At 42.9% G+C, this 23,083-nt stretch overlaps 6 protein-coding genes across 10 annotated transcripts; 3 read left to right on the plus strand and 3 right to left on the minus strand.

The window, feature by feature from the left end:
• Positions 1–466: 466 nt before the first annotated feature.
• LOC115737083 (probable aquaporin TIP-type) lies at positions 467–1,649 on the plus strand. Its single transcript, XM_030669052.2, has 3 exons — positions 467–636; positions 861–1,111; positions 1,197–1,649. The coding sequence occupies exons 1-3, from the start codon at positions 510–512 to the stop codon at positions 1,569–1,571; spliced, it is 753 nt and encodes a 250-aa protein (XP_030524912.1). The 5' UTR covers positions 467–509; the 3' UTR covers positions 1,572–1,649.
• A 1,479-nt stretch (positions 1,650–3,128) lies between these two features.
• LOC115737084 (50S ribosomal protein L7/L12-like) lies at positions 3,129–4,725 on the minus strand. Of its 3 annotated transcripts, XM_048285524.1 has the most exons (3): positions 4,689–4,725; positions 3,523–4,223; positions 3,129–3,427 (listed from the first exon to the last, which is right to left on the minus strand). In XM_048285524.1, exons 2-3 carry the CDS (start codon positions 4,052–4,054, stop codon positions 3,411–3,413), a joined length of 549 nt encoding a protein of 182 aa, XP_048141481.1. In that variant the 5' UTR covers positions 4,055–4,223; positions 4,689–4,725; the 3' UTR covers positions 3,129–3,410. The 3 variants fall into 3 exon arrangements, with proteins under 3 accessions (XP_048141481.1, XP_030524914.1, XP_030524913.1); XM_030669054.2 differs by having other exon boundaries at positions 3,129–4,220; XM_030669053.2 differs by having other exon boundaries at positions 3,129–4,223.
• A 3,065-nt stretch (positions 4,726–7,790) lies between these two features.
• On the plus strand, positions 7,791–10,851 carry LOC115737037 (VAN3-binding protein). The gene is made up of 8 exons (XM_030668986.2): positions 7,791–8,259; positions 8,476–8,848; positions 9,072–9,477; positions 9,575–9,751; positions 9,891–9,940; positions 10,026–10,083; positions 10,172–10,536; positions 10,720–10,851. The coding sequence occupies exons 2-7, from the start codon at positions 8,570–8,572 to the stop codon at positions 10,414–10,416; spliced, it is 1,215 nt and encodes a 404-aa protein (XP_030524846.1). The 5' UTR covers positions 7,791–8,259; positions 8,476–8,569; the 3' UTR covers positions 10,417–10,536; positions 10,720–10,851.
• Positions 10,620–14,710, minus strand: LOC115737038 (formyltetrahydrofolate deformylase 1, mitochondrial-like). Of its 3 annotated transcripts, XM_048285526.1 has the most exons (9): positions 14,295–14,710; positions 13,883–13,995; positions 12,956–13,106; positions 12,805–12,878; positions 12,564–12,723; positions 12,269–12,367; positions 12,059–12,169; positions 11,035–11,078; positions 10,620–10,981 (listed from the first exon to the last, which is right to left on the minus strand). In XM_048285526.1, the coding sequence occupies exons 1-9, from the start codon at positions 14,433–14,435 to the stop codon at positions 10,978–10,980; spliced, it is 897 nt and encodes a 298-aa protein (XP_048141483.1). In that variant the 5' UTR covers positions 14,436–14,710; the 3' UTR covers positions 10,620–10,977. The 3 variants fall into 3 exon arrangements, with proteins under 3 accessions (XP_048141483.1, XP_048141482.1, XP_030524848.1); XM_048285525.1 differs by having other exon boundaries at positions 10,620–11,078; XM_030668988.2 differs by having other exon boundaries at positions 10,620–11,078; positions 12,083–12,169; positions 14,295–14,706.
• Positions 14,711–15,382: 672 nt separating this feature from the next.
• Positions 15,383–19,002, plus strand: LOC115737097 (inositol 2-dehydrogenase). Its single transcript, XM_030669073.2, has 7 exons — positions 15,383–15,673; positions 16,613–16,783; positions 17,351–17,515; positions 17,588–17,752; positions 18,157–18,291; positions 18,402–18,499; positions 18,593–19,002. Exons 1-7 carry the CDS (start codon positions 15,491–15,493, stop codon positions 18,801–18,803), a joined length of 1,128 nt encoding a protein of 375 aa, XP_030524933.1. The 5' UTR covers positions 15,383–15,490; the 3' UTR covers positions 18,804–19,002.
• Positions 19,003–19,357: 355 nt separating this feature from the next.
• On the minus strand, positions 19,358–22,399 carry LOC115737080 (60S ribosomal protein L15-1). The gene is made up of 4 exons (XM_030669041.2): positions 22,275–22,399; positions 21,437–21,603; positions 19,902–20,099; positions 19,358–19,777 (listed from the first exon to the last, which is right to left on the minus strand). The coding sequence occupies exons 1-4, from the start codon at positions 22,276–22,278 to the stop codon at positions 19,532–19,534; spliced, it is 615 nt and encodes a 204-aa protein (XP_030524901.1). The 5' UTR covers positions 22,279–22,399; the 3' UTR covers positions 19,358–19,531.
• Between the last annotated feature and the right edge of the window lie 684 nt (positions 22,400–23,083).

Here is a 23,083-nt window from a genome sequence, read left to right on the forward strand (position 1 = left end):
TCAAATTGTACCTTTTTCACTATTTTATTCATGCAAGTGCCCCTCAACATATCTATTCTTATTTTCACGAGGAAAATGACATTTAGAACATGATTAGGGTTGATGGGCCATTCGCTTCTATGAAGATTCCCTGAACAGAATTCGCGTGTCTTGTTGTACGTAAATTACTAGATAAGTTGGTTGTCTTTATGTCCATAATCACCAATAATTACATGATTAAGAATTAACCGGCGGTTGGTCGGCGCCCAACCACGACGTGCCATTGCATTCTGGGTCCCATGGCCGGCGCCGGCTGTGCCCTCCACCATCTCTAGCTAATATATACTTAATCAGCCTAATAAAAGATTAAGAAATTAATTAAATAAGAAGCCCACTATTAGAAAGGACGCCATTAGGACGAGCATATATGTCGGTCCTCGTCATCGGACTGAAGCACAAGCTTACTGTCGAGACATAACTGAGCGAGTTCCCTCTCGAGTGGTTGGTATTAGTTTTTCGATCGAGCAACCATGGTGAAGCTAGCATTTGGTAGCTTTGGGGACTCCTTCAGCGTGGGGTCTCTGAAATCTTATCTCTCCGAGTTCATCGCGACCCTCCTCTTCGTGTTTGCCGGCGTTGGGTCCGCAATCGCTTATGGCAAGTATACCGTAACGACCATCGTTTTAAGGACATGTATATGCGCGATGTCGTCGTGTCTCTAAGCACGTTCCATTTCCTAAGTCGCGTGTGCCTGCCAGTGTCAAATCGGGGCTGATGTCGAAGCATACGAGTTTCTTTCTAGAGAAATTAGTTAGTGTTTCTATTTTGTGCTTCCGATAATTGTTTGGTTTCTGAAGGAATTTATTTTGCCGTTGTCTTAGGCAAGCTCACGTCGGATGCGGCCCTGGACCCGGCGGGACTAGTCGCGGTGGCCGTGGCCCATGCGTTGGCACTGTTTGTCGGGGTATCCATCGCAGCAAACATCTCCGGTGGCCATCTGAATCCGGCTGTCACGTTAGGATTGGCCATCGGAGGCAACATCACCATCTTGACCGGCATCTTCTACTGGATCTCCCAGTGCGCCGGTTCTATTGTCGCCTGCCTCCTCCTGAAATTCGTTACCAGCGCCAAGGTACATGCTCTTGCACAGGACCATAAATAAATCCTAGGACCAATGTATAAAATCGGGTAAATAACTGTTGGAATCCTTATTGTAGAGCATACCAATCCACGGGGTCGCTGCCGGCGTAAGCGCAATAGAAGGCCTGGTTATGGAGGTCGTCATCACCTTCGCCCTGGTCTACACCGTGTACGCCACGGCAGCTGACCCCAAGAAGGGTTCGCTCGGGATCATCGCGCCCATCGCCATCGGCTTCATCGTCGGCGCCAACATCCTGGCCGCCGGCCCCTTCAGCGGCGGGTCCATGAACCCCGCCCGCTCCTTCGGGCCCGCCGTGGTCAGCGGCGACTTCTCGGGGAATTGGATCTACTGGGTCGGCCCGCTCGTCGGGGGAGGGCTTGCCGGGCTCGTGTACGGCGACGTCTTCATCGGGTCCTATGCCCTGGTCCCCGCTTCTCAGGACTATGCTTGAGATTAGGCTGAAGCTCCTGCGCTTGGCGTGTTTTAAGTTTCAGTAAATTGGGTTTTTCCTCTTGCTCGCGACGTTGTGTTTTGCTTTGCTTCCTGCTCCTCGGCTTGTTTTTGTTAATGAATTTTCGCAAGTGTGCATGGCGAAGTCGCTTCAGATTAAATGCCAGGGAACTTGAAGTGATTCTACCGCTACCCCTGTTTGTCTTACTGGGTGTTTCGAGCTCCGCGACGCGTAATCAAAGCACGCTACTTCAACCTCGGGCGAACCGCTCCATTATCGCACCAACTTCCGAATATTTCGAGCTTTTAACTTAGTTTAAAACGCCTTACGCAGAAGATTCGGAAATAAGATGGGTAGATGATCCATCACGATAAATTCAAACAAAAAATGGAAAATCATTCATTATAATGGTGATTTGTCGTTTTTTTTTCCTAACTTTCGAGGCAATTTTTACGATTTTGTTTTGCTTCTTGCGATGACAATAAGATCCTTATACTATTTTTATGTGGTTAACCAATCCGTATGTCGCGGGGTATTCCAGTGTAATATTATTAATCAATGTGATTATAGGAGATGTGAAAATAATATTATAAAACTGTCCATTATAGTCAGTAGTTTTGTGCAACGAAAAGGGCACGTGTACACATCAGGTCAAAGCAATGGATGTGCTAAAACTAAACCAACTTGTAAGGCATGTCGGGGTCCATGCCGGTGCAACGACAAGGCGTGGCTGCCCTGTCTCCGGCGGGGCCTCGACAAGGGCCAGCAACTCTCACCGAGCTGCAAGCGATGGACTCCTGCCCTCTCTCTCCGGAACATAACAGAGAGCACAATCCACATGCAAGAGTTGGATATCTGTTGCTTTCTCATCAAACGAGTGGCAAAAGTACCGTATTCTCCAAAAGGGTTCGAAAAGAAGAAGAAGAGAATTTGATCTCATCAATCCTACGAAAATGTTTACACAATTCGAGCATCATTAGCCAGCGCCCTGTAATCGACATGCTCGAGGAGGGAAAACGGAACCAGCAAGTTCAAAAATCCAAAACTCTTTACGAGGATGACGAGAAATATAAGAGCGGGAAGGAACGAGGTTATGTACCGGACTAGGGATATGTGCTTCACGACATTGATCGAAAGGCGAAGGAACAAGCCTTGCTCTATCACAGTGAGCAGGTATAGCCTCCTTTTTCGTTTTCAAGATGGTGATATGGTTGCTGATCCACATAACAGCAGATTGCACTCGGGACTCGGCTTCTGTTCAATTCTTGTGTGCTTGGGTTGTACTCCTTATTCACAGTTGATGCAATGAAAGGGCGCAGATGCCCTGTCTTCCCCAGGACCTCGACAAGGGCCAACAACCCTCGCCAAGCCGCAAGCAAGGGCCTCCTGCCCTCTTCTTAGGCGACTCTCGCAATGCCACAACTCATCTCAAAACATCACTAGAAATGGTATCTGTTGCAAACATACTGCTCCTTCTCCAAAAGAGAGGAGGAAAAAAAAAAGTGCATTTGATCTTGTCAATCCAAGTAAAATGGTTTCACAATTCGAGCATCATTATCAGTGCAAGAGTATCATGATATTCGGATCAAGCCCCAGAAGGAGCAGTTCTTTATAATGGCACCAGCAATTCACCTTTTTCCTCATTTAGCAAGGAAATTACGATGGTTCATGAAGACTTCTACAACATGTTAAAACCAAAATATTCAAGTGAGTTACCTACCCATATAGCAAGTTCCAGCTAAGTATTCAGATGAACGCAGCTTGAATGCCATCCGGCAATTCTCGATTCCATCAGATGGCTGTAATTTGTCGAGAACATCTCAACAAAAAGTCCAAAAATCATCTTTGCGCGTCACTTTGTCGATGTAGCTCTTGATAATGATTCTAAGTTGGAGCACTCATTCAATCACTGCAACTCCTCCAGCAGCCTTTATTTTCTCTATTATGTCATTTGCCTCTTCCTTGGTGATACCCTGTTTAAGCAAAACAGGGGCCTTCTCAACAAGGTCCTTAGCCTCCTTCAACCCCAAATTGGTGAATGCCCTCACTTCTTTGATCACTTTAATCTTTGCAGCTGAATCAAATTTCTCCAACTTCACATCGAATGCTGTTTTCTCCGCCTTCTTCTCCTCGGTCTTGGCAGATCCTGCACCTGCTCCTCCTTGTGGGCCTAGATCCATGCCCTCGGTAGAGATCGACTGCATCTTGGGATGCCTTAGTCTCTCTTGAAGAGCAGGCCCAATTTGGGCACGTTCTTCAGGTGGCATTCCAGCTATGCGCTCGGCAAGCTGTATGATTTTATCCGAGGGTGGCGGTCTAGGGCCATAAGGATCATAAACAGCTGGATATTTATACCTCTTAGGCTTCGCCTTGGGATGTCTGGGGACAAAATCATGTTGGAATGAGCGTGATTGCAAAGGTCCTGTAATGCCCCGGAGACCGAACCGAATATATGCAGATCTGACAACTGAATGAAGCTTCATGCTTTGCAGTCTTATTGAAGATGACAATTCACGTAAGCACAGCTGGAGAAAAATCAATTCGCTAATGTCGACAATTCCAGTATTATGCTAATACCATTCCCAGTGTGACACGCATTTTTCCATCTCTGCCGGATATCAAGTTCGCCTCCAATCTCCTCGTCAGCTTCTTCTTCTTCAGACAATTGAAGGCTTCCTGATGAGTTTCAGCATGACCAAACCAGATATAGGGGACAACACGCAGGCAAAACAAACTAAATCGATACACCGACGCGTTGTCAAACACTTGAGAATCAAAATCTGGATCAAATAACATTACAGAATTAAGTAGATCCGCAAATTATTCTTCTAAATCTCTATCTACCAAGACCAACACACTCACAGAGTTAAGCAAACCCCCGCTACTCAACTACATCTTCTAGCTTCCAGCACTCACCTCACCCACCTCACCTCCCTTTCTCCCCACACACAAACACTCAGTACGCCACAGACAGACAAATAGTTCAAACAAACACGGGATAGCACAAATGCACACAGGCCAAACCACGAATCCATTTTACTCGACAAATTTAAACCCCCCCCTACAAAAAAAAACCACCAAAACGGGCGAGAGAGAGAGAGAGAGAGAAATCTTTACCTACGAATCACAAGCGACTCGATGGTCGAAGATGGAGAAAGGATGAAGAAGACGAACGGAGAAGAAAGCTGAGGGTAGGGTTCAAGGGGGGGTTTTTAAGATTTCAGTTGGGTTCCGCAAGCGCCGTCATTGACCCGTGTCGTCTCGAACCGGATCCTCAGACGCTCTGTTAGCCCGACGACGAATGGTTAGAACACTCGCCTGGCCCATGGGCATAAAAAAGGAGGAGGATACATCTTTTCAAATTGAGAACAAAACTTTTGTTTAGTAAGGCGAACCTTTTTCAAGATCTAACTTTTTTTTTTTGTTCGTGGAAAAAATAGTTTTTTTTATTATCGGTTTTTTTTTCTTTCATTGTGAGGTAATTAATCTTTTTACTGGAAATTGAGGGTGAAAAAAGAAAAAGTTGAGGGGAATGGAGCGATAGGCGAGGGTCGCATACACACACAACCTTCGCTACCCTCATTTGCCATTTGAGGGAGCCGCCATCCCTTACAAGCGGCTCACAAGGGTCGCGCGTGGCTTTGTGGGTGGTGAGCAATAGTCGTGGTTGAGATCTATTTCGATATTTGATTTTATTGGAATATACTGTAGTTTATAATTTTGACTTTTCGAAATTACAAAAGCTTTTTCCAATGGCGAGAGGACACGCTTATTCGAATGATCACGGAAAGTGCGGGGGTGAGATTAGTACTGGACCAAATGTAATCAACGGAATTAGAAAAGCAAAGATGCATTGAATTGTGTTCACAGCAAGAGGAAGCAAATGTGAAGAAGCTGCACTAATCTGAGATCATTTCCCAGTCATTTTCTCTGGAATAAATCTGGACTTCAAGCTGAAAAGCAGAAAGAAAGAGAGAAGAAATGTCGAATCAGGAGGAGAAATCTCGCAGAACGATAATTACAGCTGGGACCAAACTCTATTTTTTTTTTTTAATGCCCTCGAAGGATTGAATAGAAGAGAGAGCTTAGTTTGGGATCGGGAAAAGATTGATAAAAGGTTTGTCTAAAGGAAGCTGCCTTTTTAAAAAAAAATTAAAATTCATTGTAAATGTATCAACTTAGTTTTAATTTTTTTTTGTTAATTCAATCTGAAATTTTTTGTAATTATGCCAATTTTAATCCATTTGGTCGGCCAAGATCGATGTGGTATTTTTTAATAATAATTTTTTTTAAAATTATTTTCTATCTTTGTATTTTTTTTGCTTTTGGTTGGGCTGACAGGAGGTTGTTGGCAACCTCTATCAGCCCTTAGGCGAGGTTGCAAGCCCTCGGCCGAAAGCCTCTTGTCGGCCCAAACCAAAAAAAATGAAAAGAGAAAAAAGACATAAAAAAATTTATTAAAAAGTTTGAAAAAAATATTAAGAGTTTGTCATTTCGGTGCCTGCAATGTCATGTCAGCACCGGTCACCCAAATGGACCGAATCGACACAATTGCAAGGAGATTAGGACTGAATTGATAAAAAGAAAATTTTATGTCGGAATTGACATAATTATAATAGGTTTAGGACTTTTTTAGTAATTTTCCCAGAGAAGAGGCATAATGTTGATGCTCATACGAGAGAAATGCATACTTTCATGAGATCAATTACGCCAACTTTTTATCACATTTTCACTTTCTTCGCTTGGCCTTTTCACTGTAGGGAAGAAGACAATAGATGATGACAGCGTCCCGAAAGTAAAATTCTGAATGGTGACTAAGTTTGTGAAGCAGAATATCCTTAAGAACAGCTAGAGAGACGAACTAGTCAACGTACACGAAAGCTAATCCTCTTTACTGCATAAAATGCATTTCGAAAAGTTAATTTTCCTCCCCTTTACTTATCCCGCGCTACTTGAAAATTCTCTCTTTTCGCTCTGCCAATCGATTTACTTTACTAGCTCAGTAACAACAACAAAAAGGTGTTTGGCTCGTGCTCATGTGCTCGGGTCGAACCAGGTGTAAAGTTGAATTTCATGCCATGAATGATAGACATGTCTTGTCAAATCGCTAATCAAATATTTCATGCATAAACTAGAATGGAATGATGCGACTCATGCTTAATAAATCAGGTTGAGGAAAAGATGGAAGACAACTAACATCTATCTACTCCTTCCAACCCCTTAAGCTCTAAAACGATCGTCTTTTGGATTAAATTTAACAGGATTAAGACTACTAATCCGCCAAAGACACACGTGTAGCGCGCTTTGCTCCTTTCTTCGTGGGGTTTGTTTTTGGTTGTTAAGGTGTCGATGTCAGACTTACCAAGAATCTTAATTTTCCCAAATATGCTCGTCCAATGCCACACAAAGACACTGCATTTGTTCCCGTGACATGTAAGACATTGGATTTTCATGACTGTCTGTGCATGACATACACAAGAACATGTTGCTCAACACTTATGCTGAGTGAGAAAAGTGTCCCTGTATTAGAATTAGGCGCACAAGTGCAAGGAAATATAAAGTAAATGTGAGAAAGAGAAATCGAGGCGCAAGATTTATCTTGATTCGCCCTTAAACTAGGATTACGTCCAGCAGATGATTTCACTCTAATTAAAAAGTCTCATATCTTACTATAACTTTCAATTGCAGAAGAAAAATATTATATATAGACAATCTAGTAGTTATTCATGAGTCCAAGTCCAAACAACAAATAAAATACAGATCCAAACTACAAAAGTCCTCTGGCGGCCCGATGGCTCTGCCCCCTGCATCGCCCTTGGACTCTCACGAGTCACATTCCAACACCTTGTCTCTTTAACCTCTGTGTGAACAGTACAAGGTAAAAAGCCAACAGGGCTGTAGTCCCAAGATAACACGTCCAGAGCAGATGTTAGGATTGGTCTCCACGGTCCGGGTGATTTCTTTAGGTGTTTCGGAAACGCAACCTGTCCAAAAATCATGTTAAAAGGGAAATTAACATTCTCGCCGCTCATTCCGAGAGCACGTAAAAAAAAAAAAAAAGAAGTAGAAGAAGAGGAGAAAACTCTCAGCAGTCCGGTCACCGGGTAAGGTTCATGCACAGCTACTTTTGGTCGGCACTGCACGCACTCTTTTGGTACTAAGAACCAATCCACCGAAAGCCATTGATCTCGTTACCCGCGAAGTATCATGTCCAAACCGACCGCCCTTAATTTAACTTACCACTCCGAGTTGTCTGTTTCTCGCAATGCTATTCCCCTTAATCAAATGTTGTGTGATCGACATGATGAAACAGTCTCCGCCAATCCTGGGGATGTCTTTTGTTTATGTTCCTTGATTTGGACCTTTGATCGTCCAAATTTCGAGTTTTGCGAACCGGGTTTTGTCTGGTTCATACAGCCTCAGCCCGGGACCATTTCAAAGCACAAGAAAATGAGTTGATCCTCCTCCTGATCTGTTCCTTCCGTTCCCGGTTTCGGGTCATGTTTGTCTATGTTTATAAAGGGGCTGAGTCTTTTCTTGCTTTGAGAGATTGTGCGTGACATGAGTTGATTGCTGAGAAGCCGCTTGGTTTCATTCTTCTGTGAGGACTGAGGACCATTTTCATGTGTTCTGGTCTCTTTCTCAAGCTTTTCATGTGTGGAAAGGAGGCTCCTTTTTTCTCAATCGGGTCAGGCTCAATACTCTGCATGTGAAGCGTAAGGTGTCCTTTCGGTTCTTTGCTTTTCCTTTTACCTTCGATTTCGTCCGGGTTGGTATCTCGGAGTTTCGCAGCGAGTGTTTGGAGAATCACTGTTTGATGAGAAGTTTCTCTTCTTGGAGTTTACTGTTTACCCCTTTTTCCCGAGCGCGGAACTCAGCTGGCTTTGGACCTTGTTTGATGCAGGAGGAGTGGCTGAAGTAGTCCGAATTGCACTTGGCTAAAGCTATACGGTTCTCAGAAGGAGCACAAACAAAAGGCAATAACTTTCGGGATTGTTATGGAAGGGGTGCGTCACTTCAGTTGGAAGTTCAACTCTTCACTCAAGCTGGAAAATGTGGAGGAGGAGGAGGAACTGAAAGGAGCCTCGTCACTGCCATCGGTCCCTCAACCAGAGACGCCAAAGGAGCCGATGGAGTTCTTGTCGAGGTCGTGGAGCCTTTCCCCATCGGAGGTATCGAAAGCTCTGGCTCACAGAAGGAACGACATTCACACGATACGCAACAAGAACCTCAGTACATGTCCCCAGCCACAGGCACCGGTTGCTCCTCAACTTCTTGTGAGTCACACTTTCCCTTCTTTTGTCTCCGCGGTCATGCTGTTCAAGAAAAAGAATACCAAAGGGCTTTCGATCCGTGCCGAACAGAGATTTCCATTCTCTCTGATATAGTCCAGACAGAAATTTCCAGTGGCTCGAATGGTTTACTTTGCCTTTGCTCTGAAACTTGGTTGGTTTACGAATTGTACTGAGCAACCCTGCTGATTCGCATTCTTTTGTATAGGCGGCGAAGGTTATGAATTCAGTTCATGCTAGGAGGATGGGGGGGTCTCTTGGGAAATGGGTCCACCACCACCTCCACCACCACCACCATGGTCATAAGGAGCACGATAGGAACGAGATGAAGAAGAAGGAGAGCGTGCGCATGGAAAATGCACACGTGCATTCGGCTATTTCTATTGCCGGGCTAGCTGCTGGTCTGGCTGCTGTGGCTGCAGCGGAAAGCTCCAATTCGGAATCAAAGATGAGCGTGGCTTTGGCCTCAGCCACAGAACTACTAGCATCACACTGCATCGAACTAGCTGAACTAGCCGGAGCCGAGCATGATCGAGTGGCATCTGTTGTCCAATCAGCTGTGGACATACGTAGCGCGGGAGATCTCGTGACTCTCACAGCAGCCGCCGCTACAGGTACTGCAATCAACAGATTTATGCACAGTTGAAGTTCAGCTAAACCAGTACACAAAAGTGGTGATCTTTAGTTGAATTTGGCACTACTTTGCTTCAGCTTTGAGAGGAGAAGCGGTGCTGAAAGTAAGGAGGAGAAACGAAGCGAAGAGGAACGCGGCGATCAGTCCCTATGACAGGGGAATGGCAGAAACACATACCATAAAGACGCTTCGCAGCCACATCGAAGAAAGCATTACTCCCTGTGAAGGCGAACTTTGGCAGCACACAACAAAAGGTAATATTATCATCTGGAGGACGATAGTAGCTTCACTGTATAAAGCCACATGAAGTCAACGGTTTGACTATCTTTAATGCTATGAGCCACTACCGTTATTAACTTTGAGCTTTGACTTGTCTGCCATCGAACTTTTCAGGGTTATTTCAAATGAAGCATGCGTCTGTATACATTAACAAAAAGTCCCAGGTAAATAGCTTTCTCTACTGCGGACTTTGACACAGAAACTTACGAGAAGAAAGAAATGGCACTGAAACTCTATGCGCATTGTCAGGTCATTCTTAAGCTAAAAAGCAAGCACATTGGAGGAGCATTCTCAACAAACAGTAAATGTTAGTACCTTAGAATTCCTAGCTTTCTTCCATTTGCATATTTCCACCATCGTCCACTTGGTTTCTGACATTTCTGTACCGTTACCAGGCATAGTTTATGGACTCTGCGATGAGAATTCCGCCTGGCCATACAGGAAAGAAAGAGACAACCCCGAAGAAGTCTTCTTCGGTCTCAGAACCGCACAGGGTTTTCTAGAGTTCAAGTGCAAGAATAATGCCCATAAGCAGAGATGGGTCGATGCGATTCACAACCTTCTTCGTCATGGCAACTGGGTTGAAGCTACAGAGTGCTCTCCAGAGCTTCTAAACATCAGCAACAGCATCAGCATATGAGTTCTCGATGGTGTCTGTTCCAGCAATTGGACATGAAGAAACTCCATCAATGAAATCAGGAGTCTGAATCCGATGCCAGTTTATAATTTGACAGTATACATCTTTTCCCCCTCTTCCGATGTCCTCATACATGCAGAAAAAGCAAGATAACTGTCCCCACAAGCTTTAAGCAATGTACTTGGGTATTTCTCAGGAGTATAGTATTAAGAAACACTTTTTGGTATTGCCTTTTGCTTTTATATCACTCTTCTGACAACAGAATGAAATCTTGATGACAGTACTTCTCAAGATTAGAATTAGCAGCTGTTACATTTGGATCCCATAGCAACAATGAATTTACAGATTAGCTTCTCTCAATTTTCATCCAAGTGCATTGTGAAAGCAAGTTTAGTGACAGCAACAGATGTGGAGACATCTCTAGTACTCTTCACAGGAGTAGAGGTTTGTTGTAATGAGTTCTAAAGTGGGTAGCTGTACACAGACATTGCAGTTTCCGTGAACCGTACCTCCCCTTGTCAAAATACAACAGTCTTATTCTTCTCATAAGGTAATACTCGCAGTTCACAGTATGATTTTATTGCCTTCAAAAGACATTGTTTCTCAAGGCTCTCTGACTTCTGCACAAAACTATGCAAGTTATCTCTGTGAGATACCCTCTCAACCTGCAATGAGAGAGGAAATGTGAAACCAGCTTACAATTAGAAAGGTCCAAAAAGTTATCAGAAAGCGAGATTCATTAGATGAAGCACTTTTTGGGGCAAGTAGCGGATTCAGTCTTTAGACATAGTTTGCGGACGAAATTGACTTAGCTTGACACAAGTAAACAAATAAAATCAGAGGGTAAGACAAAAATCGTTAATGATTGAACACAATATGACAGCCAAAGCTGACGGCAAAGCTAATTGCCTATGAAGATTATCAAATTGAGGAAAAAAAAATCACAATTCTCGTTTCCAGTAAGAAAACCTCGTGCCATGAAATATTCTTACAATATCAGTTACCGGCTCTGGCATGTAAGAAATGGGCCAAAGCCCAGGTGGGTAGATTCAAATTTGCGATTGCTTGTACTAGATACCGTGCACAATCAAACTAGTGTTGTGCATCTAATGCATGGGCACATGTCTATTCCTCAACCACTCAGCCAACCTCGTGGGTTAAAAAAAAAAAATCCCCTTCATAAGCAAGTCCGGCCATATAAAGTTCCATTCTGCTTCGCAGATTTCTTCATCACCCTCAATAAAGACTTCATGGCTAGTATTCGGTTCAAACAAAACCTAGAACCATTAAGATGATTATACTTGGTGTCAAAAGCAAGCTGAGAGTCTAGTGAAGTCTCTAGAGATTGTTCCTTACATTTAATAAGTTTTACATTGAAAAAGATCAAAACACTGTCCTATGGAAGAGAGAGAGCATAGGCACAAAAGAAAAAAACTAAAGCAGAAGGCAAAATGGACTATAAATTCAGTTGATAGAGAGCTACTCAAATCCATAGAAACCTATGTGGATGCAGACTTCACGTAAGTTAGGGGAGACCAAGTGCCTGTTTTGCCCACATTAAAGTCCTTTTGAGCACAAAATATTACTCAGCATGAACCTTAATCTGTCGAGTCTCCTGAAGAATATATGGAGGCAAAACCCATACCAGGGGCAGAAAGTTAGTGCCTACCATTTGCTCAATAATGGGCCCTGCATCAAGTTCTTCTGTCACAAAGTGGCTTGTTGCTCCGATTAATTTGACACCAGCATCAAAAGCCTGAAAATTTATCAAGCAAATCAAGGAAAAACTAAAACCACAGAAGATTAAACTGTGAAACAATTGAAAGTCATATAGCTCTGTTAATAATTTTTTAACCTGCTTAGACGGATGTCCTCCTTTAAATGATGGTAAAAGGCCGTGGTGAATGTTAATTACATCCTTCCCATAGCTTCTCAAAAAATTTCCAGAGAGTATCTGCGGAAAAGATTCAGCTGCACATCAGCAGTGACTAAAATAGGACGATAGCATTAACAACTGACTGGAATGAAGAATAAAAGAAGAGAAGTGTGTTATTTCAATTGCAAATCAAATTAACCAAATCATCCACAGAGAGATACTTTCTACTTCAACATCAGTGTGATGATAAATCATAATGCGCAGACTTATATACCTGCATATACCTGGCAAGTACTAAAAAGTCGGTGTTCTGGACCAATTCAAACATCTCTCCCTCTCTCTTATTCTCTTTAATCGTCTGCAAACAATGATATGGAATGCCATGCCTCTCGAGGAATCGTATCACATGGGTGTTTGGGCCTCTATCGTGGTTACTGTTCAAGAAAACTACCTCATTAATTCAAATTCTTGAAACAACCATGCGGATACGGTCAAACATAAACGAGAAAATTCACCTTATGACACAAGTTATTTCCACAGGAAGTCTCCCATCCTGCCATCCATGTAATAAATCAACCAGGCAATGGTCCTGCAATTTGATCAATAGACATCAAATATGAAGATATGCAGACCGAAACAAAGATAAAGAAGTCTTGCACCACAAACCTGCTTTGAAGCGAGCACAGCAATCTTGTACTTGGGATCTAAAATTGGAACACGGACAACTGATCTCATTGCATTGAACTTCTTGGACAATTTGAGGAAGTCTTCATCCATTTGCTTCCGTGGCCACTTAATCGGGTCAAAAATGAACTCACTATTAAGTTTGAGAAAGAAAAAATGCGAAGGTGCTCAGAATTCAAGAAGTGATAACCAATACATATAGTGCCTATCAAATAAGCGCATTTGCAATGAGCCTACAGGCATATCCACACACATTACGCAGAGACTCAAAGAAAATACTGTGCTCTAAAGAGCCTGTGATTAATTTAGCTCCATTCTTGCAGATTTACATGTATCAGAATGAACAGACCAAGGATCATTTGCAGAAAAACTAGCATTTGCATCCAGTTCCCAAAGAACTAATTTACTAGATTCATTGTGGCAACGTTGCCTTAACAATTTAACATTCCATAAGAAAGGTACTCAAGTGATAATTAAAGCAGATGGTACCTATCGGGAAAGATGATAACAATACCCATTATGAGCCTCCAAACATAACCCACACATATTACATGATTAACCAGCAACCATCACATTGACATAGAGACCCAGCGCCTAGCCATAATAGAAAGAGGGTACTTAGAAATCTGATTGAATCGTGAATAACTTTGCTCCATTCTCGCACATTTACGTGTATCAGAATAGGCAAACCAAGAATCATCCGCATAAAGAACTTGCACTTGCATTCAGTTCAAGTCACGAAGAACTAATTCACTCAATTCATAGTGGCAATGCGGCAAACAATTTAACACTTCTTTGATTTTTTTTGGCCAGAACAGTTAAACACTCCACCAGAACCCAATGCCAAAGAAAAGAAAGGCGACAACCATAGAATGTATAAAAGACAAACTAAATCACCAAGACACATACCTTCTGGAATAAAAGACATTCTTATTTTCGGGCACGAAAACATCGGCCCCAAGAATATTCCCGCCTCTGGAAGCGATACAATCTGATAGCTTCGCCACGATTCCAACCTCATCCTGTTACATGCATTAGCCATCAAGCTTCGCGCTCCTAACTCAACACCCAATTTAGCAAGCACAAAAACCATCACCAATCACAACGAAATCCACAAAGTTTCACGAAGGGGACGAAACCAAACGATCAAGAGTCCATGACACATCTTTAAAATGCTCCAATGCGCGAACAACATCAAAATCTCAGAACACAAAACAAGAAAAAGGTGGGAGCCTTTTCCCGCAAACCGAAAATGATGAGAAGGTTGATTAAAAAGAGCTCGCGGGTAAGAAGAAATTGGAAGCATTGAATTGAAACTTACGGGACAATGGAAAACGTGGACTCCGTGGGCAAGAGAAGTGAAAGACCTCGTATCAAGGGACTGCCCAGCGAATCCTGAGGACTTGAAGGGCCTGTTAACAATTACTCCCAGAACTTGAGCCGCTTTCTTCGTGAACGCCATTCTCTCTCCCTACACAATGTCCGGCGGCGATAACCACCAGCCACCACCGCGAGAAGGTGGTTTTCTTTTGGGTGGGGTGCGTTACCTACGACGAGTGGCTGAAGATCCCATTTCTGGGCATCGCTGAAATCTCACGTAGATAACTTATCCGGTGAAGGAATTATCTGCTTGAGGACGAAAAATTGCCATATTTATTTCCATCGCAAATCCGGGACGACAACGTTGGGTGGTCTGGCGAGATCCCCGGAGAATCTGGTCTTGCCACGTGGACTGGCGTGGCCGATGAGGGAAGCAAAGAAATCGTAACTCCGGGTCCAGTCAATTTGGAAACTTTCATCCAGCATTGATAAAAAGATGGAGTCCGCTTCTTTTCGAAATTTTGTAGATTCTTGATTTCTACAAATGGATCGGTAAAACGAAAAGCAGTTTGTCTTACCTTAAATTTCAGGTGTTGAAGATGTTCCCGTCGTTCCGAAGTTCATTTATTTACATCCCGAGTATGAATTGTGAAAATGATAAGACGAAAAATTTCATTTGATTCAATCCTTATTTCAATAGATAAGTTTCAAGACTAATCCTTTTCATATTGATTAACGGTTGAGATGATTGAAGTATCTAATAGAAATATTAATGTGATAAAAGAAATTTCTCCTTGTTAGCTCGTCCAGTTTGAGGGGGCATTGCTTTCATTTTTCGTTTTTATTGTTCGGCATAACGTCTCGTAGAAATTATACAAAAAATTGGCACTAGAAGTCTTCAAATCACTTTGAAATTTCTGAATAAATGGTGGTGCTACACCTTAGTATATGTATACCACAGAAATTTCTCAAGTCTATGTTATGCATACTCACTTTATTTGAAAGAGCATCCGGCATTTTCCCTCATTTCGAATGTCCAGACGTCAGACGAAAGGTGGGGCCCGCAATTTACATTTGTTGCTTGCCCTACGTTCTTCCCCTCGCGACGATTCAGATACCATTTAGCAAGTGGAAGTGGGACTGTGAGCGAGTGAGTAGACTCAAAAACTCAAAGACTGTCTTTGAGCTCCAAGAGCCATGGAAGGTGATAAGACCGTGAAGTATGGAATCATCGGAGTGGGGATGATGGGCAGAGAGCACCTGATCAACTTGCACCATCTTCAACCCTTTGGCGTCCAAGTTGTCGCCATAGCCGACCCTCATGTCCCTTCCCAGAAGCTCGCTCTCGATCTCTCTGCTTCTTTTGGTTGGCCATTGAAAGTACTGTTCCTACCCTTTTCTTCCTCTCTCGCTGTTTTGCTTTCTGGGTATTGTTTTTGGGGCTTTAAGAATTTTCTCAGTCAATCATCAACGCGAGGACTGATCAGACTGATTGGGCACTCAAATTGGACTGGGTGGAGTAATATCAGAAGAACTTTTGTGAATTAGCCCGTACTGAGGAAATTAATCTTGGAAAAATACTGACTCAATAACAAAAGTAAATAGCCCATACTGAGGAAATTACTATCACATCGAGGAACTTATTGTTGCGGGGGAGCTAACCTGTGTTTTCCGACACTAAACTGTAGAAGGGCCGTGATTATGTTCATTCAAATTGCGTTGCAAATTGTAGTCAGAGAGATAGTTGGAGCAAGCAGTTGTCTCGGTTATCCAAGAAAGAAATAAGAGAGAAAGTGGACAACCACATTCGCGCAAGCGCTAGAGGGTGAGATGGGGTTCAGAGTTAGCTTAACTGGTAGAAGGATGGTGTACAATGGCTGCCCTTTTTTTCCTGGTTGAACTTAAATTTTAGTACTGGTTGGATCACTGGCTCACTTCCAAAGTTTTGGACGAATGAAGCCATTGTAGTTTCATGGTTGAGCAAGCGGTGATACTCCTGAACAACTGTTTTTCTCTACAATTCAAGTTTCATCTACTTGATTCAAGGATTAGATTTCTGTATGTCTGTCAAGGCATCATGATTTTCATGAAATTTTCTGGTCTTTTGCTTTAACTGCTCTGCTATATTCCTTTGGTTAATCCAAAGTCACGCCCTAAATTGTTTTTGAGGTCCAACCTGGTGTGCCTGCATTTCCTTGCTACTTCATTGGTTGTAGCATTCCTAAAAGTTGCCTTAGGTTTTCATTTGCAGCATGTTTCGTGGTTATCTTTGACAAACAGTGAACCAAAATGGCCTAGTTGTGACCGCGGGATACACAGGTTTTCTCGGGACATAAAGAGCTGCTAGACAGTGGGCTCTGTGATGTGCTGGTTGTATCTTCTCCAAACATGACCCATTATCAGATCCTTATCGACATCATCAACCACCCAAAGCCACGTCACGTTCTTGTGGAGAAGCCATTATGCACCACGGTTGCTCATTGCCGGGAGGTCAGTTTGCTTAAAACTCCTGTAAGATGTGCTACAGAAAGAGACTCTCCGCACTAGACGCAACTTGAGACAATATAAACTGGTAGGTGTCTATGAGAGGAGGTGACCATTGCACAGTGAGAATGGTGATGGAACTAATCTGTGTCGAATGTCCTCTATCAGTCTGTTCGTTTGTGTCATCCTCCTTTCTATATAAATACTTGCTCTCTAACACTAATTCTAAATCGTTTTGCTTGCTTATCTTTACATAACTGCAATTTCAGAAGGTCTGATGATAAATGACGATCCAATCAATACCTTGTTATCATCTCTGATGGTTGATCTCTCTTTGCGCTGTTTCATAGGGGTGCACAATAACTTGTGTTCAACAAACTTTGAGTCTCTTAGCTAAAGAGAACCGGCTGAAATGATGTTTCTTGAACAAGGAATGATTTGCAACTTTTGATCTTCCACTTCTCTAGATATACTTGCAACCTTGAATTAATGACATTATAAGCTCAGTTCGTCAGGATTATACAATCTTTCCATGTTAATTTGACTGATTTGCTAGGATAATCATGTAACCAGGTGGTCGACGCTGCCAAGGGAAGGCCGGAGATGCTGGTGCAAGTTGGTTTGGAATACCGGTACATGCCACCAGTTGCTAAACTGATTGAAATAGTCAAGGGCGGTGCTCTCGGAGAGGTCAAAATGGTGGCTATCCGGGAACACCGCTTCCCCTTTCTCGTCAAGGTATTACAAGTCACTGAGTCAGTATCAAGTACACAGTCATGAGCAGCGAATAATCTCTTCTATGGATGTCAGGTACACAATTGGAATCGGTTCAATGTGAACACAGGAGGGACTCTGGTAGAGAAATGCTGCCACTTTTTCGATCTGATGAGACTATTTGCTGGGGCCAATCCTGTTCGTGTGATGGCTTCTGGAGCTATTGATGTTAATCACAAAGATGAAATATATGACGGGAAGGTAAATTTCTTATGAACCTATCGACTATGTATGTTTCAAATTAAGGTAATGGCTGTGAATTGCTTGCCATCAAATGCAGAAGAGCAAACTTGACTATCTTTGAGTTGTGATGATAGTTAAGAAACACAGCGTAAGGAAGAGCTTTAGGCAAAAGCATAAATGGTAAAGAGGACATGACTTATGATTGACATTACCTTCAACTCTCAATCTCTTATTGTGACCACCTGGCTCCTCTATGGCTTGGGACACCCAGAGAATTTAAGATTGGCCATTTCCTTGAACTCTTTCCCGTGTGACCGTGGTAGACTTGAAGCTGTTAGATTTCAACACTGGCTGCTCTAGCTTTGTGATTCCATTCAGTCGTTTACCTGCGTATTATTTTGTGCTATGATGGATGCTTTCAGGTGCCGGACATAATTGACAACGCGTATGTTATTGTGGAGTTCGAGAATGGTTCACGAGGCATGCTCGACCTTTGCATGTTTGCTGAAGGCAGCAAAAATGAGCAAGAAATAGCTGTCGTGGGTGACATTGGAAAGGTCTCTTTCTCTCCTCCCGCGCCCCGCATCTTTGGCCGACTTTGTGTGTGTTAAGTAGCTTTTTTTCGTTCTTTTGTTAAAAATTACGTAGCCAGTTGATCGTCCAACAGGGCGAGGCGTTCGTTCCCGAGAGCATTGTCCGTTTTGGCTGTCGAACTGCTGGCAGAGAGGGCGTCCAAACATTAACAGCAGCAGATGACCGGATAAAGTAGAAGCTACCCACTCACCCTTTCCTTAATTCGAAACCTAGGTTCCACCACGGACAGCAAATGCCAACCTAACCAATGTGATTGTGTCACAGATACGACGGCCTGCATCATGGATCTAGCTACTTGGAGCACCTGCACTTCTTGGATGCAGTTAGGGCTAAAGGTGTACGGGCACCCGCCGTAGATTTGCAAGATGGGCTGATCTCAGTGGCCATAGGAGTTGCAGCACAGCTCTCTATAGAGAAGGGCCGGTTTGTCAAGATCGCAGAAGTCCTTGATGAAGACGTTTCTAAATGTGCCTAGGAGCCCTGACGATAACAAGTCCCCGAGGCTAACATTCTAGCAGTAATCAGCTTTTATTGCATCTCAGCCACACAACAATTGAGTGTGGATCATAAAGTGGCGCACCTTTCAAGCATCAAAAATTCGAAATCCGCTTCTACCAAAATACTTGGTCAAAGCCATTGGAATAAGCATGAATAATTATACGAATGCAATTCTCAAATCCCATATCTATAAGATGAGGTCTAATATAATGCTTGGTGAAACGTATGTAGATGAACGAAGCAGCTATGAGGAAGTTACTGAACTCGACCATCATCACTAGGTTCAGCAAAGAAATCAAGTGCGAAAGTACGGTGGCATCAAATTGAGTAAGGAAAACACAGGAAGGAAAACTAATTTTTCCAGTTGAAGCACAGTTTTTTTCTTGTGTTAAGAAGAAATAGGAAACGACTAACTTGCACCTGAACTGCAACCATAGGAGGACGGTTTGGCGATACACACCTTCAAACATGGAAGGCATTTCCATTGCGAAACAAGGAAAGGCGATCCGAAAAGCAACAAGCACCAAAGCATAAACAGGCAATAGAAGTATTTTATCAAATAGAACATGCTCTTAAACAGTTTGATCTCCAAAATTTGACACTTTCCTCGATGAATACTACGCCCCTGATAAATATCCAGGAAACAAAGGCACTGCAACAAATAACCAGAAACAAAAATACTCTTTGACAAGCAATGAGGCCAGATCAACGGTATCGGCGCAGAGACAGGGTGTTGTTTCTCTTCCAAGTTGCCCTGCGTGAAGGGCGGGCCTTGTGGTTCCTGTGGCCCTTTCCACGAAGGCCTCTGTACTTCTTTCCAGCAGAGGTAAGGCCACGAAGCTCCCTATGTTTGTGCACAGGATTGCAGAGCCAATTGATTCTCGGGTCCTTTCGGATGGTCTGGTGGGCAACATCAACCAGAATTACCTCAAAATATTTGTAGGTAGAATCCTGCAATGAAAATACACATTTGAAAATATCAAAAGTGAACAACTAGTCAAGCTTATGAAAGACTGAATAGCTCAACAAAATCCATAAAGAGATCAAATGAGTGCACATAAGAGAATATACAAACCTCATTGAGCCAGTAGGAGTTCAGAACCCTAAGGCCTCCCAGCTTTCTGCCGGCACGTTCCTCAGCAACAGACCTCTTGCTTCTCTGGAACTTTAGTTGAGTAACACCCTGATTTGTGGGCTTACCATACACTATACCCTTGGGAACAGGTCTCTTGCGACCACCACGTCTTACACGGACACGATAAACCACGTAACCCTGCAATCACTTAAATTAGTCAGATTCCAGAGAGTTGCCCAACAAACAAAATATTGCACCATATAAAAAACCTCTATCCGAACAAGCATAAAAATCGAAATGCCAACACTCTGCACCACAACATAACCCACGACTCAAAAGAAATGGCAAATCTTAGACAAAAGAAAAGGGAGGTATTCCTCAGGAACATAGACATTGTGCAACTTATAATGTATGGATCAAGACAAAAGAAAGTTCAAACTAAGAGAACCTACTCAGTCAGACAATACCTCCAGGAACATAAAAGTTGTGAAACCTCTAATGTATCGATCAAGACAAAAGAAAGTTAGAAAAAAAAAACAGAACCTACTCGGTCAGATGATCTGACTTGCTTTTATACAGCTGGTCTCAGGAAGCATCTAATCTTAGTACCTAAACATCCTCCTGGAGGAGGAAGTACACGCATCCTGACACTGCTTACCAGCTAATGCATGTTCTTAGTCAGCCAATGTCAGAGGATAACAAAAGCTTTTAATTCACATGCACACTTCAAAACAAGGGCGAACGAGACATCAAATACCGACTTCAAAAATAGTACACAAACAACCTCGCAGGGCTAGGTTTTCTATGTCTCAGGAATTATCAAAAGGCAACCATTCAGCTACCATCTCAGTGACAATTGAAGGACATAAAACACTGAAACCAACAAATTATCCTTTTAGAGGTCAATGAGCAACTCAAGTAGACCATTGAAGCACCGTATTTTACCTGCTTGCCAGCTAATGCATGTTCTTAGTCAGCCAATGTCAGAGGATAACAAAAGCTTTTAATTCACATGCACACTTCAAAACAAGGGCGAACGAGACATCAAATACCGACTTCAAAAATAGTACACAAACAACCTCGCAGGGCTAGGTTTTCTATGTCTCAGGAATTATCAAAAGGCAACCATTCAGCTACCATCTCAGTGACAATTGAAGGACATAAAACACTGAAACCAACAAATTATCCTTTTAGAGGTCAATGAGCAACTCAAGTAGACCATTGAAGCACCGTATTTTACCTGCTTGCCAGCTAATGCATGTTCTTAGTCAGCCAATGTCAGAGGATAACAAAAGCTTTTAATTCACATGCACACTTCAAAACAAGGGCGAACGAGACATCAAATACCGACTTCAAAAATAGTACACAAACAACCTCGCAGGGCTAGGTTTTCTATGTCTCAGGAATTATCAAAAGGCAACCATTCAGCTACCATCTCAGTGACAATTGAAGGACATAAAACACTGAAACCAACAAATTATCCTTTTAGAGGTCAATGAGCAACTCAAGTAGACCATTGAAGCACCGTATTTTACCTGCTTGGCCTTGTAACCCAATCTGCGGGCCTTATCAGGGCGTGTAGGGTGGGTGACCCGCACGATAGAAGGGTGCTGCCGGTACTCCCAACACCTAACCCTCTGCAAGAACCTCATCACATCGGACGGCTTCTTCCTCCATAGCTCCGACACGTACTTGTAAGCCCCTAAGGACACAAACAAAATTAAAAACAACCCAGAATAATTGACAATGAAGCACTACACATAAAACCAGGCCACACATATCACATTATCTCAGAAAGGGGGCACAAGAAAGAGAAACAGCTATACCGATCAGACTTCACCGATAACGTTAACAATGAAAGAAGCAAAAAGGACATATCTCGAGCATCCCCAATAGATTTGTCGAAACTTTGGATCTTCGCATACAAAATCGTCCAGTGGAAGAGGACATAGATAAACGCTTAATGAACAAGCATGGAAACAGCGTTCCCATACTGAACGCAATGATTTTCAGATCTCTCGAGCTCAGCTCCACTTTTCTTCACCCGGAGGAAGCGAGAAACGCAAGCATAAACTTCTCGACCTGTTGTCCGAATCAACTCCAAGCCCATACCCGAAAATGCTAACAAGCCTATCACCAACCAAAACCTAAATGCACGTCCACGAGCAAAGAATTTCCGCCCCCAAAACGAAACAGATAGAAAGAGCGAAAACCGATAAACCTAGCAGAACGAAGCTCCAAAAAGCGCTGAACCTAGACAATATCGAGAACTCATGAACGTGAACAAACTCGATGGAGACCGCGCGAGAACTCGTAATGGAAAGCGCATGCAGATCGATGGAGGAGGGAGGAGGAGGAGGAGGAGGAGAGTACCCATTGCAGTGGCGGTCTGGTGGCTAGGGTTTCCGCAGCTGCAGAAAATGAGCTGTGGTTCAGTCGATGACGATCGTATTTATAGCGGTCGAATGGGGTTTCGTTTTAGATGAGGAGTTCGTGGGCTTGTTGTGAAACCGGATCCGGCCCGTTTGGGCTTATGGATTGTGGCATTCGTCTGACCAATGTGTATCGCCTTAATTGAGCCGAAGTCAAGTACAGTCGTATGGCTCGACATCGCTCGAGTATTGAAAATGTAAAGATTTTCTTTCGATAAGGAACGCCATAATAATATTCTGGGTTGCTTTATTTTACCTACAGATCCCATTGCTGTTGATGTGGATAATTTTACTTTCAGTAGGTAACTAACTGCTTATATCAACTGTGATCGATGTGGGGATTAAACAGATTGCGTACTCAATATTTATTCCTAACGTCTATGGCTCAGAGCCTCAAACATAGTCTGGTACTTTCATCTTTACCGATGAGATTCATTTATCTCCCTTTGGGCCCGTGTAGAAACACTATGAGAATTTATCGAAAAGGACAGCTTTCAAAACAACATCCATGATGCAACTTTAAATGTGAGATTTTCACATGATTTCTACAATATGGGTGTTCCTGCATTAACAAAAAGTTCGACCTGAAGTATCAAGTATTGAAGTTAAAAAGGGGGACAATTAGAAGCAAAGGCCACATTGCTAAGCACCCGGTATTCCATCTTGGTACACTCAAATTTATTTGACGACTATGCTGATACAAGAAGTCATGCAAGACTCGTTTCCCTCCAACTTCACAGCCTTTCCATG

Source organism: Rhodamnia argentea, chromosome 9 (assembly GCF_020921035.1).
Source record: "Rhodamnia argentea isolate NSW1041297 chromosome 9, ASM2092103v1, whole genome shotgun sequence".
NCBI lineage: Eukaryota > Viridiplantae > Streptophyta > Magnoliopsida > Myrtales > Myrtaceae > Rhodamnia > Rhodamnia argentea.

Excerpts from the sequence above, each read along its gene's own strand:
- LOC115737083 (XM_030669052.2), top strand. The coding sequence starts at position 510 with ATGGTGAAGCTAGCATTTGGTAGCTTTGGGGACTCCTTCAGCGTGGGG. Across the intron at positions 637-860 it reads TGGGTCCGCAATCGCTTATG|GCAAGCTCACGTCGGATGCG; the intron begins GCAAGTATACCG and ends CCGTTGTCTTAG. Across the intron at positions 1,112-1,196 it reads AATTCGTTACCAGCGCCAAG|AGCATACCAATCCACGGGGT; the intron begins GTACATGCTCTT and ends TCCTTATTGTAG.
- LOC115737084 (XM_030669054.2), bottom strand. The coding sequence starts at position 4,054 with ATGAAGCTTCATTCAGTTGTCAGATCTGCATATATTCGGTTCGGTCTC.
- LOC115737037 (XM_030668986.2), top strand. The coding sequence starts at position 8,570 with ATGGAAGGGGTGCGTCACTTCAGTTGGAAGTTCAACTCTTCACTCAAG. Across the intron at positions 9,478-9,574 it reads CACAGCAGCCGCCGCTACAG|CTTTGAGAGGAGAAGCGGTG; the intron begins GTACTGCAATCA and ends ACTTTGCTTCAG. Across the intron at positions 9,752-9,890 it reads TTGGCAGCACACAACAAAAG|GGTTATTTCAAATGAAGCAT; the intron begins GTAATATTATCA and ends CGAACTTTTCAG.
- LOC115737038 (XM_048285525.1), bottom strand. The coding sequence starts at position 14,435 with ATGGCGTTCACGAAGAAAGCGGCTCAAGTTCTGGGAGTAATTGTTAAC. Across the intron at positions 13,107-13,882 it reads AATGTCTTTTATTCCAGAAG|TGAGTTCATTTTTGACCCGA; the intron begins GTATGTGTCTTG and ends CAAACTTAATAG. Across the intron at positions 11,079-12,058 it reads GCACTAACTTTCTGCCCCTG|GTTGAGAGGGTATCTCACAG; the intron begins GTATGGGTTTTG and ends CTCTCATTGCAG.
- LOC115737097 (XM_030669073.2), top strand. The coding sequence starts at position 15,491 with ATGGAAGGTGATAAGACCGTGAAGTATGGAATCATCGGAGTGGGGATG. Across the intron at positions 15,674-16,612 it reads CTTTTGGTTGGCCATTGAAA|GTTTTCTCGGGACATAAAGA; the intron begins GTACTGTTCCTA and ends CGGGATACACAG. Across the intron at positions 16,784-17,350 it reads CGGTTGCTCATTGCCGGGAG|GTGGTCGACGCTGCCAAGGG; the intron begins GTCAGTTTGCTT and ends TCATGTAACCAG.
- LOC115737080 (XM_030669041.2), bottom strand. Across the intron at positions 20,100-21,436 it reads TGGGTTACAAGGCCAAGCAG|GGTTACGTGGTTTATCGTGT; the intron begins GTAAAATACGGT and ends AAGTGATTGCAG. Across the intron at positions 19,778-19,901 it reads ACTCCTACTGGCTCAATGAG|GATTCTACCTACAAATATTT; the intron begins GTTTGTATATTC and ends TTTTCATTGCAG.